This window comes from Schistocerca cancellata, chromosome 1 (genome assembly GCF_023864275.1).
Source record: "Schistocerca cancellata isolate TAMUIC-IGC-003103 chromosome 1, iqSchCanc2.1, whole genome shotgun sequence".
Lineage (NCBI taxonomy): Eukaryota > Metazoa > Arthropoda > Insecta > Orthoptera > Acrididae > Schistocerca > Schistocerca cancellata.
In genome coordinates, this window is record NC_064626.1 from 541,366,332 (window position 1) to 541,386,670 (window position 20,339).

The 20,339-nt window shown below is 42.2% G+C and overlaps 1 protein-coding gene across 1 annotated transcript in view; it reads left to right on the top strand.

The window, feature by feature from the left end:
• LOC126189433 (odorant receptor 43a-like) overlaps nt 1-12,431 on the top strand; it is a 52,017-nt gene extending 39,586 nt beyond the window's left edge. Inside the window, exons 5-7 of the mRNA XM_049930946.1 lie at nt 810-923; nt 6,534-6,689; nt 12,205-12,431. Of these exons, the coding sequence (XP_049786903.1) occupies nt 810-923; nt 6,534-6,689; nt 12,205-12,264 (330 nt within the window). The 3' untranslated portion in view covers nt 12,265-12,431. The remainder of the gene's footprint in view (nt 1-809; nt 924-6,533; nt 6,690-12,204) is intronic.
• Nucleotides 12,432-20,339: the final 7,908 nt, after the last annotated feature.

Sequence of the window (20,339 nt, forward strand, 5' to 3'; positions counted from 1 at the left end):
GTTGAGTGAAGGTCGTCGGCCACTGCATTGACCATGGTGAGAGTTAATAGTTGAAATGTAGTATTCTCGGGACACTCTTGACTCTGTGTGTATCGGAATACTGAACTGCCTAACGATGTCCGAAATGGAATGTCCCATGCATCTACCTCTAACAACCGTTCCGCGTTCACAGTCTGTTAATTCCTGTTGTGTGCTCGTAATCACATCGAAAACTTTTTCACATGAATCACCTGAGTACAAAAGACAGCTCTGCCAATGCACTGCCCTTTTATACCGTGTGTTCGCGATAGCCGGCCGCTGTGGCTGAGCGGTTCTAGGCGCTTCAGTCCGGAACCGCGTGACTGCTATGGTCGAAGGTCCGAATACCTTAGGTTAGTTAGGTTTAGGTAGTTCTAAGTTCTAGGGGACTGATGACCTCAGATGTTAAGCCCCATAGTGCTCAGAACCATTTGACCCATTTGTTCGCGATACTACCGCCATCTGTGTACGTGTATGACTTTGTCGCTTCAGTGTGTTACATTTAGATTACGTTTGGCAATATGTGAGTGTGTGTGTTGGAAATTTGTGGTAAAGTCTTACGGGACCAAACTGCTGAGGTCATCGGTCCCTAAGCATACGTACTACTTAATTTACCTTAAGCTAACATACGACCCACATTCTCTTACGAGTATATTTCTTTTTATGTTCAGCATTATCGCTGTCGCCTAGACTACTTCAATAGTTAGCTTTATTATTCTTAGTTGTGTTGAGTTCACGCACTTTGAAGGATGGTATGACTCACTGCTGATCTTATATTTTCATATACACAGCTGTTACAAGACGGGAGAAACGTGACGAAGGCGGTGACGGCGCTTTCAACAGTGCCGGGCCTGCTGCTGCAGACTGCGATATACTGTCTTTTCGGCCAAATCACAACCGATCAGGTGAGGACCAGCTACCACTTATTAGCGTCCATTCTTCCCTACTGATACGTTGCAACGTTAAAAAAAATGGCTCTGAGCACTATGGGACTCAACATCTTAGGTCATAAGTCCCCTAGAACTTAGAACTACTTAAACCTAACTAACCTAAGGACATCACACACATCCATGCCCGAGGCAGGATTCGAACCTGCGACCGTAGCACTCCCGCGGTTCCGGACTGCAGCGCCAGAACCGCTAGACCACCGCGGCCGACCTGCAACGTTCAGATCAATATTGCAATAACGGTAAAGAATAGAACGAACATGGCTATAAACTTCTGTGAGACCTAGTGCAGGGCGAAATTGAATACAGCTCATGAAATTGATGAAGAGGCTCCTCGTTCGTTTAGAGTGATTCTGTACAATAGTCGACAGCTCTGACCACCAGGGATGGCGGCAAACTGGTCGGGGTACCTTATTTTTGTTAACTAGTCCATATGGGTTTATGGCACTGGTATTGTTAGTAACTCTTGTTCATATGTATTTAATGTACTGTTAGCACACATTGAAGTTTTTCCACATTAGATGAATATAAATAAGTATGTTTCAATCTTCTAATGTTCCTTACTTACCTCTAAACTAACGTACTGCCGCTACTTTTACTTTTTAATTTTTATTTAATCGAAATATAGTATTTCTAGCTGCAAAAAACCGTTTTTGTCCTAATTAAAATTTGGCCGCCATAATCATAATTCTGCTACGGTTACCTGATAGGGCTCGACGATATCTTTTTTCTGATATATTTTTCGTCGTAATGCGTTGCTTAGATGTGATTTTCCGAACTTCGTACAATATAATAATTATTCAAACATCTGTAATATAAAAAGAATTTATGATAAGTAGGCGCGTCTCCACAGTCACTATTACCACAATTTTCCCATTAAAATTAGCATAATGGCTCCTTTGCATCTTCAGTGATTCTGTATTTATTAATCTTAGTAGAGCTATTCTACATGACGGCGGGCGTGCACTGGGTCCGCGATTTGCCTCCATTGGAGTTGTATCTGCCGGAATTTCCCCTAGCCGCCAACGGCTCTGTCACTGCGTTCGGTCGGCCCATGTGCTCGCTCTGACCTGGGTTTGTCCAGCACTCGGCAGTTCACTGTAGGTTACCCTGTGCATCAAAGAAGGTACATACCTTGTTACAGAGCGACCCATCTTCACCAAATGGGCGACATCTGTCTACACTCCACCACCATCCAATCCTCCACCAGATACACTCCCAGAACACAGTAGACCCCAAAACACAATTTATAGCTTAATACAGTTCTACTGCACTTCGATGTGGTACACATACTTCATTTATACATAAACCACTTTAGCTGGCAATAAACACTGATTTTTGCCATTAAAACACAATCTTTAATGTATTATTTTTCCATTCCCTGCAACGTGGGAACTATTAGCCCGAAGGAAAAAAAAAAGAAAAAGAAAAAGACCTTTCTTGTCGGGATGTTGTGTAGCTTCATTTCATTCGTTTAAACATTACCGTGAGAAGCGGCAGTTTTCTAGTTATTGGAGAAAAATGTAACATAGTGACCTTTAAACGCTCCCTCACCCCAGCGCTCACACCCACAACGGTCACACGTTTTTCCCCTAATCGAATTTTGATCTTCGTTGACGATTAAGTACAGGACAAAAAGGTAGTTCAAGGATGTCATATCAGCCGTTGACTGCAGAATTTATTTATTTTACAACTGAAATTTGGGCCTTAGGGCCATTTTCAAGTAGAACTGCAAACGATTTTGCTTTAGCACTTGTCAGTCTTCAAAGTCCTGCGACATGTACACCTATCATAGTCAAAAATAAGGCTTTTCACAGCATTAACATCCTTCACATAAATGCTACAAATGAATGTCGTAATATCAGTGCATTAGAACATTGATTGGAAGAAGACCTGTAGACAGCTTCATGTTCAAAAAACGTCACCTATGAGGCTGTCCGACATGAAGTAGAGTAGCAGCAAAAACACCCAATACATGGATCCAAAATTTCGCGTAAAGAACTCGAAGAAGAGATCGTTTAGTATTGTCTTACTATGAAACCTTCTTTCTTTGGGCTTTCTCGTAATGACTAGTGAAAAATGACTGTACAGCTGCCAGAGACCTGAAAGACTTCACTCTTCTTCCTTCATACGTACAACCTTGTACTGAAACAGCCTGCCTTCTATTTCTTAAAAGTAATTTTACTACTGTTTAAATCATCTTCGACTGTTCTAGATACAGGGTGGGGCAAATTAAAGTGGCTGAGAGAACAGAGTTCCAGGATACAATGGACCATAGGATGGCTAGAGGACAAATGTAAGGATGTAGTGGCTTATCTCACTAGGGGTAAGATAGATACTGCCTACAGGAAAATTAAAGAGACCTTTGGAGATAAGAGAACCACTTGTACGAACATCAAGAGCTCAGATCGAACCTCAGTTCTAAGCAAAGAAGGGAAAGCAGAAAGGTGGAAGGAGTGTATAGAGGGTCTATACAAGGGCGATGTACTTGAGGACAATATTATGGAAATGGAAGAGGATGTAGATGAAGATGAAATGGGAGATACGATACTGCCTTAAGAGTTTGACAGAGCACTGAAAGATCTGAGTCGAAACAAGGCCCCCGGAATAGACAACATTCCATTGGCACTACTGACGGCCTTGGGAGAGCCAGTCCTGACAAAACTCTACCATCAGGTAAGCAAGATGTATGAAACAGGTGAAATACCCTCAGACATCAAGAAGAATATAATAATTCCAATCCGAAAGAAAGCAGGTGTTGACAGATGTGAAAATTAACAGATGTGAGTTTAATAGGCCACAGCTGCAAAATACTAAAGCGAATTCCTTACAGACGAATGGAAAAACTAGTAGAAGACGACCTCGGGGAAGATCAGTTTGGATTCCGTAGAAATACTGGAACACGTGAGGCAATACTGACCTTACGACTTATCTTAGAAGAAAGATTAAGGAAAGGCAAACCTACGTTTCTAACATCTGTAGACTTAGAGAAAGATTTTGACAATGTTGACTGGAATACTCTCTTTCAAATTCTAAAGGTGGCAGGGGTAAAATACAGGGAGCGAAAGGCTATTTATAATTTGTACAGAAAGCCAGATGGCAGTTATAAGAGTCGAGGGACATGAAAGGGAAGCAGTTGTTGGGAAGGGAGTAAAACAGGGTTGTAGCCTCTCTCCGATGTTCTTCAATCCGTATATTGAGCAAGCAGTAAAAGAAACAAAAGAAAATTTCGGAGAAGGTATTAAAATCCATGGAGAAGAAATAAAAACTTTGAGGTTCGCCGATGACATTGTAAGACGGCAAAGGACTTGGAAGAGCAGTTGAATGGAATGGATAGCGTCTTGAAAGGAGGATATGAGATGAACATCAACAAAAGCAAAACAAGGATAATGGAATGTAGTCGAATTAAGTCGGGTGATGCTGAGGGAATTAGATTAGGAAATGAGACACTTATAGTAGTAAAGGAGTTTTGCTATTTGGGGAGCAAAATAACTGATGATGGTCGAAGTAGAGAGGATATAAAATGTAGACTGGCAATGGCAAGGAAAGAGTTTCTGAAGGACAGAAGTTTGTTAACATCGAGTATAGATTTAAGTGTCAGGAAGTCATTTCTGAAAGTATTTGTATGGAGTGTAGCCATGTATGGAAGTGAAACAAGGACGATGGGTAGATCACGTAACTAATGAGGAAGTATTGAATAGGATTCGGGAGAAGAGAAGTTTGTGGCACAACTTGACCAGAAGAAGGGATCGGTTGGTAGGACATATTCTGAGTCATCAAGGGATCACCAGTTTAGTATTGGAGGGCAGCGTGGAGGGTAAAAATCGTAGAGGGAGACCAAGAGATGAATACACTAAGCAGATTCAGAAGGATGTAGGTTGCAGTAGGTACTGCGAGATGAAGAAGCTTGCACAGGATAGAGTAGCATGGAGACCTGCATCAAACCAGTCTCAGGACTGAAGACCACAACAACAAACAACAACATGGACCATAGCCGAGGGAAAATCTTACTATGATGAATGTTGAAAGTGACCACCATTCATCTCTTTGCATTTTTGGGCCCCGATCAGCACGTTACTGAAGGCGGATCGAATCTGGACTGTTGGAATTGCAGCAGCCTTATCCGAAACATTCTGCTGCAGCTCTTGAAGACTATGAGGGTTGTTGCGATACACCTTAGACTTGGGGGCTCCCCACACAAAGTAGTCGTACACTGACGGATCAGGTAACCCTGATGGCCAGCTATGGCCACGACCAGAGTAACCTCTGCCGAGGACTCTGTCAGGCGTGAAGACTGTGTAAATGTGCTCCAAGGTTCGGCCATTTGCACAGGATGTTGCTCCCTCCCGTTGGAAGTAACTTTAGGTTTGCTCCTTCTCCGTTAATGCTGCCACAAATCGTATCCACACGTCTAGTCCACTTTCATTTCCCCCACCGCGTAGTACTAAGGCGTGTTGAAAATTATTACATCTATTTATATTTTAGCCATTTTGAGTGTGTCAACATTGTTATTTCTGTTGATATTAATGTCATTAATCATTAATATATGAAGGCTATTCGGAAAGTAAGGAACGGTCGGTCACGAAATGGAGACCACGTTGGAAAGAAACAATGATTTGTTGGCAACATGCATTGCACGATTGGAAACATTGCATCTACTTCTCTACATAGTCACCGCTCCGAATTAGACATCCTTAGTAGCACTGCATCACTTACCAATACCCTCGTCATAGAAGGCAGTCTTTTGCGCTTTCCGACAATTTTCTATGCTGGATTGCAGCTCATTGACTGTACGAAAATGTTGTCTTCACAGCCAGAGGTTCATCTGAGTAGAGATGAAAATCACAGGGCGCCAAGTCCGGGCGAGCTCCCTCATTGCCCTGCGGTGAGCATCCGAGAACTGTCAAAAAGAAGGAACTGCATGACAACTGCATTATGTGGTAATGCATGAAATGAGGCGAAATTTCTCGGCAGGCTTTACAGTTGACGGGAGACGCTATTTTTTAGAAATTCTGTTACGCGCTCACCGTGCACTCAGAACTGAGAAGAGCGACCTGAGGCTATCTATGGGCATACAAGAGATACTGCGAAAGACATCTGTGTAAAACTTCATCGGATTGTCGCTACCAATCATTCCTTACTTTCCGAATAGTCCTCGTAATTCGTATTACTAATTATAATGATACTAGAGCTTTAAAATTATATATATAACTAATTCACAGATATTTGTACGAAATCAGAAAGTTGAGAAAGTACGTTTTGTAAATATCTTGATATGAGTGATTCCTTGATTTGGTGAGTGCGAATTTGAATGGTGTAATCTGTTCTGGTTAAATGAAACACTAAATAAATAATATCTTACTAAACAACACAATTCAGAAAATGTTTCATTATTAAGGTATATAATTGCGGATGGTAGGCATGTTAAAACGTATTTTAAGACTCGTCTTCAGTTTGTCAAATAAGCACCTTACTTCATTACGTCATGTTTTCTTTTAATTATTCAAGTAAAACTGTTTCGTTGCAGACAGTGATATTTACGCTGACACAACAATGCTGTTCTTGCAGAGTGAGAAACTGTCAGACTCGGCCTACTGTTGTGGATGGGATGAGTGCGACACTCGTTTCAAACGTAACCTACTCATCTTCATGCTGATGGTGGGGAGACCTGTGGAGATCACAGTAGGAAAGTCGTGCAAGCTGTCTAAGGAGATGCTATTGCAGGTTAGCGAGCAATATATGATAAAGGAGTTTCTCATCATGTACAGAGTTCGGCACTGGGACTTCCTTATTAGAAACGCGCGTCACAGAACTGTCGTTACTCGTTGTTACATGAAGTTGAGTGCTTCGGAAGGGCGGGTCCTAACTTTTTTTCAAAAGGTTACTTTAGTAGCGATCATGCAGTGGACGAGATAGGAACGCCCGTTCGCCCTCGCGACTTACTTTTCCAAGGCTGTTCGGTCATAGCAACCCAGTACACATTCCGGAAATAATTTATATATCTCACCTCCACGTCTTATTTCCGATTAAAAATCGATTGTTATGTGGATGAACACATTTGTGAATACTGGTATTGTGCATAAAAAAAAAACCAGGCCCTTCGTGAACCACGGAGACCGGAAAACGTCGAGCAAGTGAGGCTAGTGCCTTTGAATTACCCTAAGAGATCTGCTCTCAAACATGCAGCTAGTCCTGAAATTTCTGATACCACGCTATGAATCCTTCATGAAGCCTTAAATTTCGCCATGAAAACAGGCAGTAGTGCACACACTTAATTCACGCGATTTTGTTTCACTAAAAAATATATGTGAAACCTTGATCGAAAACCTACCTAATGAAGCTTATGTGTTCTTTAACAACGAGGCATACTGACATTTGTCTGGATGCTTGAGTAAACAAAACATGCGGTGTTGAAGTGGCATGAAGCCCCGAGAACTTCATGAACAGCCATTGCATACACGACGTGTGACTGTTTGGTGTGCGTTATCCAAAATTGGCCTTATTGCCGCATTGGTTTCGAAGAGAACGATAGGGTATTTACGGTCAAATCTAAGCGTTAGCTCAGGATGATTCAGGAACTTTTTCCTCCCGAACTTGAAGACATGGATGAGGTGGATGTCTGGCTCCAACAAGGTGGCGCCACGGTTCAACACTACACGAACGTCACTGACTCTCGCGCTAGTACTTCCACCACCATCTCGTGTCACTGAGCGGCGATCTTCAGTGTCCCGCACGGTCGCCAGATACAGCACACTAGACTTTTTTATGGGCTTATCTTAAATCCTTGGTCTATACCAATCGTCCACGATCCCTGGGTCAGCTGCGGAAAAATGTCCGTGCTGCTATATCCAACATAGAAAGAGGCATGCTGGACGAAGTGTATCGAAACCTTTGATTTCGACTCTCCAGGTGGACTGAGGACAACGGAGGCCACCGTCAAGATATCAGTTTCAAAACCTAACAATATTTTCTACTTAATTTTATTTCGCTGGTAACGTTGTGCAGCATATCTACAGCTGATTTACTGACTGATGCACCACATCCCGAGGAACATGGTCAGCGGCACACCCATTCAAACGAAAACGAAACTTATTCATCTAACTTCCGTAAAATTTATATGTTATTTTCATTGACCATTAAAGTGATCTTTTCGAGTCGTGGACTTCTACTGCCATTTTTTTTTCTATGTACCACTAGCATTGGTCTCCGTCGAAAGAAACAACTGATTTTACGAAACTGGAGAGTTACTATGACGGAAGGGCGAGTTACTATGACGGAAGGGCCAACCGCGTCTAACATTTGGAGCCGATGCCATTGTCGCAACAGCAGCGTATCAAGTCTTACGCTTGCAATGTTCATTCGTCATGCTTATTCAGTTCTCTAAAAAATGAGATAAAATTTCGCTTGATGTCTTCCTAAGAGAATGTCTCCATTCCTTCAAAACTACGTAAGTGCCGATCAGATGTGGCTCAAATTCAGATATATAGTACCGACAGCCATTGAGAATTTTAATGCCAAATATATTAATAAGAGTCGAAATATATCCCAAGTGGTACACAAAAGACGTGCTACCACCGTTGCAGAATCAAAGAAAAATGTATGCTGGAATTGAAAGAACAAGAACAGAAGAAGAATCTCCAAGATGGGCGACATTATACAGAGGATCGATACTTAGCTGCGCCTTCATTGAGAGACACTTTTAATAGTATCCACAACGAAACTGTGTCTCGAAACATGCCAGAAAATTCAAAGAATCTCTGGTCGTGTGTAAAGTGTATCAGCAGCAACAGGCAGTCCATAACTTATCAGCACGACAAATATATGAATGTTGCCAGTAACAGTGTCACTACGCTTGTCCGACCCGTTCTGGAGTACTGCTGGACTGTGTGAGATCCTTACCGGATAGAATTGACAGAGGTCATCGAAAAAGTTCGGAGAAAGACAGCTCTCTCTATACTACCGCGGAATAGGGGAGAGAGTGTCACCTGTGTTACAGGCGGTTAGGGTAGCAAGCATTAAAACGAAGGCATGTTTGATTGCGGTGAGATCTTTCGTGTTTCTCCTCCGAACGTGAAAATAATGTTTTGATGCCCATCTATGTGGAAAGGAGCGATATTCGTAAAATCGAAATCATAAATCGCAGGGACAAATTTAAGTATCATACCGATTGCTCTTCGGGAATGGAACGGGAGAGAAATAGTATAACGGTGGTTCAATGACCCCTGTGCCAACATTTAAGTGTGCACTGCAAAACTGTCATGAACACACAAAAAAAGTTTATCATCACCAAATTTCCCGGAACTCCTGAAGATAGACGTAGACTGTGGATATCGTACCTCAGACACAGTCCCTTTGACTGTTCAGAGATGTCACTAAACCCGCCCAAAGACGTAAACAACCATGCATGAGCAGCGCCTAGTAGACGGAGGAGGTACGACAGTCCATCAGTTCCAGTCATTCCACCAAGAACGAGATACACGGCCCAACCATGCCTAGGCGGTCAATTCCTTGGTTACTTTGTGCCAGGAAGGGCTCTCAATAAAGTAAGTGTCCAAACGTCTCGGAGTGAACCATAGCGATGTTGTTCGGACATGGAGGAGATACAGAGTGAAACGAATTGTCGATGACATGCCTCGCTCAGGCCCTCCAAGAGCTATTACTGCACTGGATGACCGCTACCTACGGATTATGGCTCGGAGGAACTCTGACAGCAACGCCACTATTTTGAATAGCGCTTTTCGTGCAACCACAGGACGTCGTGTTACGACTCAAACTGTGCGCAATAGGCTGCATTAGCGCAACTTCACTCCCGACGTCCATGGCGAGGTCTATCTTTGCAACCACGACACCACGCAGCGCCGTAGAGATGGGCCCAACAACATGCCGAATGGACCGCTCAAGATTGGCATCACGTTCTCCTCACCGATGAGTGTCGCATATGCCAACCCGATCAGGCTGAACGCCTTAGACACTATGTCCGGCGAGTGAAGCAAGGTGGAGGTTTCCTGCTGTGTTGGGGTGGCATTATTTGGGTCCGACGTTCACCACTGGTAGTCATGGAAGGCGCCGATACGTGAATGCCATCCTCCAACCGATAGTGCAACATATCGGCGGCATATTGGCGAGGCATTCGTCTTCATGGATGACGATTCGTGCCCCCATCGTGCACATCTTGTGAATGACTTAATTCAGGATAACGACATCGCTCGACTAGATTGTCCAGCATGTTCTCCAGACATGAATCCCATCGACGTGCGTGGGAAAGATTGAAAAGGGTTGTTTATTGCCGAAGTGACCCAGCAACCACTCTGAGGGATCTATACCGAATCGCCGTTGACAAGTGGGACAATCTGGTCAAACAGTGCCTTGTTGAACTTGTGGATAGTGTGCCACGACGAATACAGGCATGCATCAGAGCAACAGTACGTGTTACTGGGTATAGCGGTACCGATTTGTACAGCAATCTGGACCACCACCTCAGAAGGTCTCTTTATATGGTGGTACAACATGCAGTGTGTGGTGAAGTGTCGGCACAATTGCCAACACTGTTGTTAGAGGAGGCCGCAATGCCCGCTATAAGCTCACGAAGGCTGGCGTGAGGTCTGAAACAGGATACGTAATGAATGCTATAAAGAAAAGTACGTAGCTTCTGGAATACTTAACTTTAATCAACATTTGTAGAACATCGCTCTTGATGATACATAAATATTATAGCAATTGAATACGGCGCCTTGCTAGGTCGTAGCAACTGTAGCTGAAGGCTATGCTAACTATTGTATCGGCAAATGAGAGCGTAATTCTCAGTGAACCATGGCTAGCAACGTCGGCTGTACAACTGGGCCGAGTGCTAGTACGTGTCTCTAGACCTGCCGTGCGGTGGCGCTCGGTCTGCAATTACTGAGAGTGGCGACACGCGGGTCCGTCGTATACTAGCGGACCGCGGCCGATTTAAAAGCTACCACCTAGCAAGTGTGGTGTCTGGCGGTGACACCACATGTGGTTTTCATGAGCAATAAAACGGGCGAAAATGATGATTACGTTGATCTCTATTCCAGTTTTCTATACAGATTCCGGAACTCTCGGAACGAGGTGATGCAAAACTTTCTTTGATGTGTGTATATATAGATGTAGACTCTAAATCTATCATGACTATTGGTAATTTCCTATACCGTTCCTGATTAATGATAATCAACGTATTACAGAAGTTAATCACTAACTATCTGGAATTAAGTAAAAATATTTTTTTGAAGGGGAAGATATAAATTGTGGGGTCTGGAATAAACAGTGATCGGCCAACATACAGGGTGAACGGTAATAAAAACGACAAACTGCAGGGACGGATTCCGGCCTGGGAATGGTGAAAAAAAGCTCTTATGAATTTGTGTCCGGAAGTGTATCACTTCCGTGGTAGATGACGAAAGCAAATGAAGGTTCCTCTGACGACGTGCCGTGTACTCACGTGTGTTGCAGGCTGTGTAACTGCCGCAGCGTACTGTAAGCAGAATGGTCCGGCATTCATGTCAGTAACAAGCCGGGATTGTATTTGTTTACGACAAAGCAGATGGGAACCGTCGAGAAGCAGCACGGTTACACCAAACCAAGAAACCATCCGAGACATCAAACGCATCACCCAGCATTTCATTCCCTTTCGTGCGTTTGCGGGATCATGGGTCCTTCCAGAAAGATGAGCGTGCAGGAAGGCCGCGGTGTGTGCGTGTACCAGACTTCGAGGACCGTGTTCTACGCATGCGACGGTATCCGGAGAGAGGTCGGAACGTGCGGAAGAGTGCAGCAATTAACGATACGACGTGTGAACGCGTGCCTTGCATCACATGAAGGCCAGTTTTAATATCTGTTGTGGCTTGGATGCAATTCAGCTCTGCACTGTGTTCCGTGACGATTTCTTGTCGTTGCACGCACACCGTCCCTTTCCGCCCACACATTTTCATAGGATCTTCTTACAACATTTCCAGTAAAGAGTCCGTCACTGCAGTTTGTCAGTTTTGTTAATGTTCATCCAGTATACAGTAGAGAAATGTAACTTAGGGATATACATTTAACTGGCCAATGGAGACCAAAATTATTTAGAACGTTGCGTTGATTGTGCAGGTGAAGACTTTGTCACTAAACTTGATTTATTTATTGAATAAAATTTCACCGTTAATTTCATATGTCATATCGTAATTTCAATACAATGTACTTCTAATTAATTTTTCTTTAATTTTTCTTTTATCAACAGGTTCTGAATGGAACATACGTCTTACTGAACATGCTATTCCATGTCCACAGCGATGACTAAATCGTTTATGGAGGAATACTGCATTTTAAGTCTTTGATCAATCAAATATGGGTTTTTTAATTAAGAACATTGTCATAAGAATAGCACCAACATTGTAGCACACTTATGTTTTTACATGTATTTAAGAAAAGCATCAAGGTTTGTAAGTACATTAACCAAGACACTACATTTCGACACCATAATATACTGTTTTATAAACTGTTGTACACAGTCTTTTGCAATAAAATTGTGTTAATGTAAGGAATGTGGGAAGCATCACACAAAACAGATTATTTTATTGAACTCCAATAAAAGGCTTATTCATGTTTTTTATTATGTGTACTTACTGAATAACCTAACTTGTAGGTTATGCACCAGTATATTACCTGGAGTAGTTATTCAACTAAGTTTGCTGCAGTAGGCAATGCCATTATGAAGAAGCCAGCTAAGTCTACTACAGAAGGCCATTATGAAGAAGTAGTTTACTATTCTGTCACATGTAAAAGTAATGCATGGTTATGGTGAAAGTAAATGATCCATTGTCTCAATGAATAAGAAACTGCTTTAGACACACATAATCAGGAAACAAGTCTGACTAGTAATTACGAAGATATGGGCCCTACTCTCAAATTAGTCCACTTCGTTTTCTGTTTATGCGTGCAACTTCGTGGAAAGCCACTACGGAAAAGTTACTTGCAGTAATTACATCTATTACACCAATTCACTAAACAATATATTCATATTAGCGATATGCAAATATTTCGAGCAGGTGGCAAGTATGGTCATAAGAAAATACAAACTGTTTATAGAGATACACATAGTAAAATTGAGAATAAGAAAATATGTATATTACTGTAGTCCCATTAATGCTAAATGGGGATAAGCAAAGGTAATGGTGCAACCATGATCCAAAATTCTTGAAAAATAGTCTCCACTTTATATAAGAAAGAAAATGAAGTAAGAGTTCTCTTCTCTATGTATCTCAGGAAAATGTTAATCTATTTTACGTAATCGAAGTATGGGACAATTATTCTCCCTGGATAATTTACAAAAAAGAAAAGGCGAAGACAACTCTGCCTTACATTGTTAGTAGTAGTTGTAGTAGTAGTAGTAGTTGTAGTAGTAGATCAATTCATTTGTGGCACACATTTACAAATATATATGTACTACATTATCTTCTACAGCTTAAGAACAAAAAAAAGAAAATCATATGCAGCGGCATTTACATATTTTCAGGTCTACTTCGACAAGGATGGAACTAGTAGGCGGTAGTAGCACCACAACGAGAGCCATACCAGGCTTACGTAGTCTTACAAGCAGAAAATAATCTCCCTCTACCTCCATTTCTGAAACAAATCATTTGTAATTCAAATGAAATTAATGCTCTAACTACAACACAAGCCCAATAACATTAACGATATGACGTATCATCACATTCATAACATTCACTAATAGTATAGAAGACACCTCGATTAAGTTTGATATTTTAGCCATCTGGTTTAGGCTGAATATGCTCTAAGTAAAAGAAACGACGGTGCACTGTGAAGAAATTATCTAAATTATCATATTGTGATGTAGATGTACAGACAAACAAACGATTATATTTTTAAAATATTGGGTGATGTACACAAGAGAAAGTGCGTCACAAACTCATCAAGTTAGCAATGCGTTGTTCTGCAAGCAGTTATTCGGCTTGGCATTGACTGGAAAAGTTGTTGGAAGCCCTCCTGAGCAACACAGTGCCAAATTCTGTCCAATTGGCACGTTAAAACTTTTGTTTGTTTCGTGGCCATGTTTGGTTAGTTAGTTAGCTAGTCAGGTGATATTTTTGATAGTTAAAAGTTGTGTGGCCTCATGACCACGAAACAAACAATACTTAACCGAAACTGATGAAAAAATTAATACAGTATTTGGGTCTACATTTGTAGACCTCCAATTCCTTTCTCTCAAACCCCACCCTATGGGGAGACACGGAGAGTTTTAGTTTTAGCGAATCAAAATTTACGAAGTAAGTAAGTATTTTCCATTTATCCGTAACCATTTTTTACGCAAAAATGAGAACATCGATTTTATTGAACTACAGCGCCAACTACCAAGAATCAAAACAAATGTTTAAGAGAAAATGTACATAGTTTCTTATGTAGAATCTGATTCTGCAATTAAAAGGGAGCTTCCCATTTGAAATTTTAAAGTTGCCTCCCGCCGCACCCACAGGGGGCTGGGGTGGCGGTCTAATTTTTGCACCAGCAGATGTCCCCCTCGAAAATAATCAATTTTGGATTCTACACATTTTTTCGTGTCAAGCTCATTTTCGGAGTTATTCTAGTTTGTCAACTTATAATTTACACCCTGTATATGAATCTTGTATCTGTACAGATACCATTGGTAATCTTGTAACTCTCGAAGAATGAAATTACAATGAAATCCAGACCTTTAACTGCTTAAAGGCATTGATAAATACCATCGGGTACAGTTGAAAATGTGTGTGGATGCACTCACATTGCTAAAACTCTTACGGGAATCGGTAGATTGACTGCCGCGAGTAATGAGTGTGGTGGGCAGGGGCACTACAAATGTAGTGTGTGGACAGAAAATTGGAAAAGGTGTGTCTCACTGGGAGCGTGTCAGAGATAAGTCACTGCAGTCGCACTATCGTCTGTGTCCTCGGGGGCTCAGTCGGATAGAGCGTCTGCCATGTAAGCAGGAGGTCCCAGGTTCGAGTTCCGGACGGGGCACGCATTCTTCAGCTGTCCCCATTGATGTTTATCAACTCCTGTGAGCAGCGGAAGGTCTACATTTCTTCACAACTTCAATAAGGATATGTCGTTCTCTCAGCCTTAACCTCATATGCAGATTTGGTGACACCTGGCTAGAATGTCGAATACCTGCAATCTTCCGATACAGGAGTGAGAAGTTTAACTTCCAGTTAAAATTTTTGCGTTTACTTAAAAAGTCAGTACAGTGAAGAAGGGGCAGGACATTAGAAAATCTTTCAGGAAAGTAGGATATATCTTTTGTGGTAGCAGAGGCAGCTATAGAGAACAGAACCTATAGACGAAGACATCGACTGGAATACATCCAGCAAATATTTGATTCTGTAATTAGCAAGTGTTAAAGAGGTGATATGTGATACTGAATCGATGCGAAAATTTACAAAAAGCTTGTGAGACATTTGGCAGAAAGTTTCAAAGCGACACGAATGGATAAGACAATGTATCGGGTAATTGCCACAATAAAAGGATGGTCATTGGGTTTACTAAGAGACTTTCACACATCTAAGTGTGGAATGAAGAAATTACTAACCTGATAGCACGGAAGGTACCAAATGGCGGAAAAGACATCGCTTGTCAGTGTCATGACACAGATCCTGACAAAAATTGTATAATTCATGTGTGGCTCATGGAACCATTTCAGGGAGGTGTCGAAGCCTTACCAGAAGTGCCGTTATCATGACTACGGAACGCTAAGTTAAAAAGCTAAGGTAATCATAAATTTTTACAAAACTGAGAAACCGTAGCGCATGACCAGAGCGTAGTATGATAAACGGCACGAATTGCGACATATTGGGCATGACATTCCGTCTTCCAGCTACAGTCTGGTCTCCGGTAGGACTATTTGACTTAGGGAGCTAGTTTTATTTCTCACTCTTTGTTTATAAATTGTGTCAGAGGATAAAGCGAAAGTTACCTTTATGAGATGCTGAGGATGTGTTGTTGACTCCATGGAGCCATGCCTTTTGAAAATGGGAGGCGAAGTCATAAACCGTAACAAAATAGTTGAAGCTGGGGAGTGTTAGTAATTTCGAAGCGAAGGGAAGCATGCGTTCTGATGTCATTGGAAAATTTACGCGGATGCCAGAGTAAAAGTATTACAGTCTGGTCAAGTAGAATGGTACCTGCTGGTGCACAGGAGCGTGTTATGCTGTTGTCTTCGAAACTGGAAGCAACTCAATTTCGAAGGAAGTGTTTGCCCCGTTTCCAGAGGCTGTGCACCTACCGCATCTACTCAGATTTTCACCCGTAATGGTAATCATAAATTTTTACAAAACTGAGAAACCGTAGCGCATGACGAGAGCGTAGTATGATAAATGGCACGAACTGTAACATATTGGGCATGACGTTCCGTCTTCCAGCTACAGACTAGTCACCAGTAGGACTATGCTCAAAGTGGACATAACCCGTGTTATATTCACGGCAAGAACAATTACACATGTTGTCAACCAAACACCTAACCTTTCTCAACAATACCCTGAACACAGTCATCCTAGATTCGATAGAAGAAGATCTAGCGACACAAAAAGGACGGATCCCAGCGGAGCCAGTGCTCCAGCGTATGCAGGAACATAGTTGTAAACAACATGAGCACATTACGGCCATCAGAGTTACATCTTCCGTTGCTGTAGTGGTTCTGACTGCGATGTGTGCAAGCTAGTTTTGCTTTCGACAATGGTCTGCACACGACTCACTTTAATTCGCACACCAGATTGTTGACTGGTTTGTTATAGAGCTTAGGAATAATAGATAAACTTGTATACAGATACAACAGATAAACAGATAAAAAATATGGAAAATTGTATTAACGTGTAAATGATGACGTTGGTAAAGCTCAAGAAGATAAATGCTGTGGACTGAACGTAGAATGTAGTCTCACAGGATTAGTATTGAATAGATGAGCCGTGTGGCCGAGCTCCGTGGTAACAGATGGGTAACTAAACTGTATAGTCTATAACTGTTGCTGTCAGATACGTATGACGAAATTGTTTCAGAGAAACTCCAAGCAGAAAATTCGTGACGAATTTTCTAAGGGGAAGGAGGGGGTGTTTGTTGTCCCAAAGAATATTATTCCAGACGGACATTCAAAATTGTTTAAATTCTTCCCTGGGAGTGCCAGAGCCAGAACAGACACGGTCAACGACCAGGCAAAATGCCAGAGGAAAAGAAATATTGATGACTTACATGTAAACTCGGTAACTTTTGTAACACCCTGGACGGACTGAGCGTCAAAACAAGTAACATAATGAGCTAACATCTCAGCAACATAGGGAAATCGTCATAATGGTGATTACGCAGAGTAGCACAAGAAAGCTTTGATCTGACGCAAGTGTATTTATTGACCGACACAGCAGTAAGACGAAGACGAAGTTGCTGGAAGACGAAGTTGTGATATCCCAAACGAGAAGACCACTGTCAGGCTCAGAAAACTAGAGCACATTACGTCAGCACCACATATGGATAACGCCATCAGTGTAGCCCCACAATTACATGACTTCCATAGCGTAGTTCTCAGTTGTGGTTAAGTGCTGAATGTATGGAGGATTTTGGAGACAATCTTAGGTTGTTTGCAGATGACGCTGTCGTTTGCCGACTAATAAACAAAGTGCAAAACGATTCAGAAAAGATATCTGAAATTTTCGAAAATTGGCAGTTGACCCTAATTAACGAAAAGTGTGATGCCATCCACATGAGTGCTAAAATGAATCCGTTAAACCTCGGTTACTTAGTAAATCAGTCAAATCTAAGGGCCGTAAATTCAAGTAAGTACCTAGGAATTCCAATTGCGAACAACCTAAATAGGAAGGAAAACATTGAAAGTGTTGTGGGGAAGGGCAGCCAAAGACTGCGCTGTATTGGCAGGACACGTAGAAAATGTAACAGACCTACTAAGGAGACTGCCTACACTACGCTTGTCCTTCCTCTTTTAGAATACTGCTGCGCTGTGTGGAACCGTTTCCAGATAGGACTGACGGAGTACATGAAAAAGTTCAAAGAAGAGCATCACGTTTTGTATTATCGCGAAATATGGAGAGAGTGTTACCGAAATTATAGAGGATTTGGGCTGGAAATCTTAAAAGAAAGGTGTTTCTCGTTGCGACGGGTCTTCTCACGAAATTCCAATCATCAGCTTTCTACTCCGAATGCGAAAATATTTTGTTGATACCGACCTACATAAGGCGAAACGATCACCACGGTAAAATAAGGGAAGTCAGAGCTCGTACGGAAAGATATGGCTGTTAATTCTTTCCACGCGCTATACGAGATTGGAATAATAGGGAATTGTAAAGGTGGTTCGATGAGCCCTCCGCCAGACACTTAATTGTGATTTGCAGAGTGTCCATGTAAACGTAGAAGTAGATGATCGTGACAGGGAACCAGAGGCACAGGATTATTGCAGATGTCGCCGGCTTTCTTGTGGTATGGCACCGTCATGCTGAAGGACAGTGCGCTCTATGTATGGACGAACTCTTCGAATTCGAAATTCTATTAGAGGACGCGCTTTCTCACTGACAGACGTAGCTACGTTGAACACCACCATGTTATTCACTGCAGTTAGGAGCCCTCTAGCGGCTGAAGGCTGCACATACGTAGACATAAAGATGTAGAATGGTAATAACGTTTGTTTTATTTAAACAGCTGACGCTTTTCAAATAGAAAAATTCTGAGGCCTTACATTCCAGAGTGCTCTCGTATGATGCCGCCGGTAACTAGATCATATGAACTCTTCAGCCAAGAGCAGCTGGTGCCCATCCTCTAATTCGCTGCTGGGGAGACTGGCGCTTCCAACATGAGGCCTCTGCAGGCCTCAATGATGGACCTCGAGGAGTTTGTCAGCCAGAACCGTCTCACAGGAGCGAAGTAACTGCTGTCCCCCGACTCGCAGTTAAGATTAGATTCCAGCGTCAGAAGACAGCCTCTCGCTCAGAGGCCGTAGTACAAATCTCCTTAACTGCAGCCGTCTCGTGTAGAGCTGACGGCTGCTTTTTCAGGGCGCCGTCTACGACGTTAACGAGAGCACCCAAGTAGCGTGGTGAACAGAGCTCCAGACAATTGAAAGTCGCTGGCTGTGGCCCCGGAGCTACTGGTTCGACGATAATCCATAATGTAGCAGCTGCTACGTGACCTGACACTGCCGCTTCGACACTGAGGTGTGCACCAGCTTCAGCAAATGCCACTGGCGAGCAATCTGCTGGCTCGCCCGGCTTCCAACGATCTGGAGAAGCCGATGCTGTAATTATTAATAATTGCGTAAACTGACAGCAACGTTTCCCTAAAGCTTTCAGGCGTCTGACAGGTTCTCACCATTATATTCCAGACGACGCTAATCTGACAATTCTAGAGAGCACGGGCCAAGCTCCCTATTATAGAAACAACGAATAGTTAAGCAAAATTACTCCCGCGATGATAAAACTACTTGTAACAACCTAAAGAAGCTCCAGGAATGAATCCCTCTTACAATATCTCAAGTACTAACTGGGAAAAGGTAGATGGCGAATCCAAAGGTGTACCCTATTACACAAACACAAGCTCCCTATTATAGAAATAACGAATAGTTAAGCAAAATTACTCCACATTTCCCGCGATAATAAAACTACTTGTAACAACCTAAAGAAGCTCCAGTAATGAATCCCTCTTACAATATCTCAAGTACTAACTGGGAAAAGGTAGATGGCGAATCCAAAGGTGTACCCTATTACACAAACACAACTGCTGTGAACCGGTAACCAGATCCTTCAGCCAAAATCCCATAGCATCAGATGAATCTAAATGCACAACAACACTGCACACAGAAGACAAAAATTGTACATGGAATATTACTGCACACGTTTCATTAAATTTCTCAGAAGTAAGTTCATTAAATTTCTCAGAAGTAAGTTCACTTTTTCGTAATACTACAAGAAAACAAAGGAAAATAATGTCATTTTTACTGAATAATAAGGCATTATTAATCCCATTTAGTCATAAAACATCTCTCACATTTCTGCAGTGCCACGCAGAAAGAGAATTCCTCACTAAAACACGACAGTTTCCCTTGGGTGCGCCACACTATTACAGTTAATTCTGTCATGTCCCTCATCAAATCCCTGGTCCCAAATGTTTTACTCTTAAATATCGTCTGCCCGCACCGCCCGACTCTTCAAGCAATATCAAACCATAACATGACTATAAAGACACCAATGCACATACAAACGCAACGTATGTTAACTCCTCCAAAAACTGTGACTAAGAAAATTCCGACCATCAAGTGAAGCAGAAGAGAAGTAGATAACGTTTCAGTTCACTGATCATTGCAAGAAAGTCATTCACAAAAGCAGACTTATT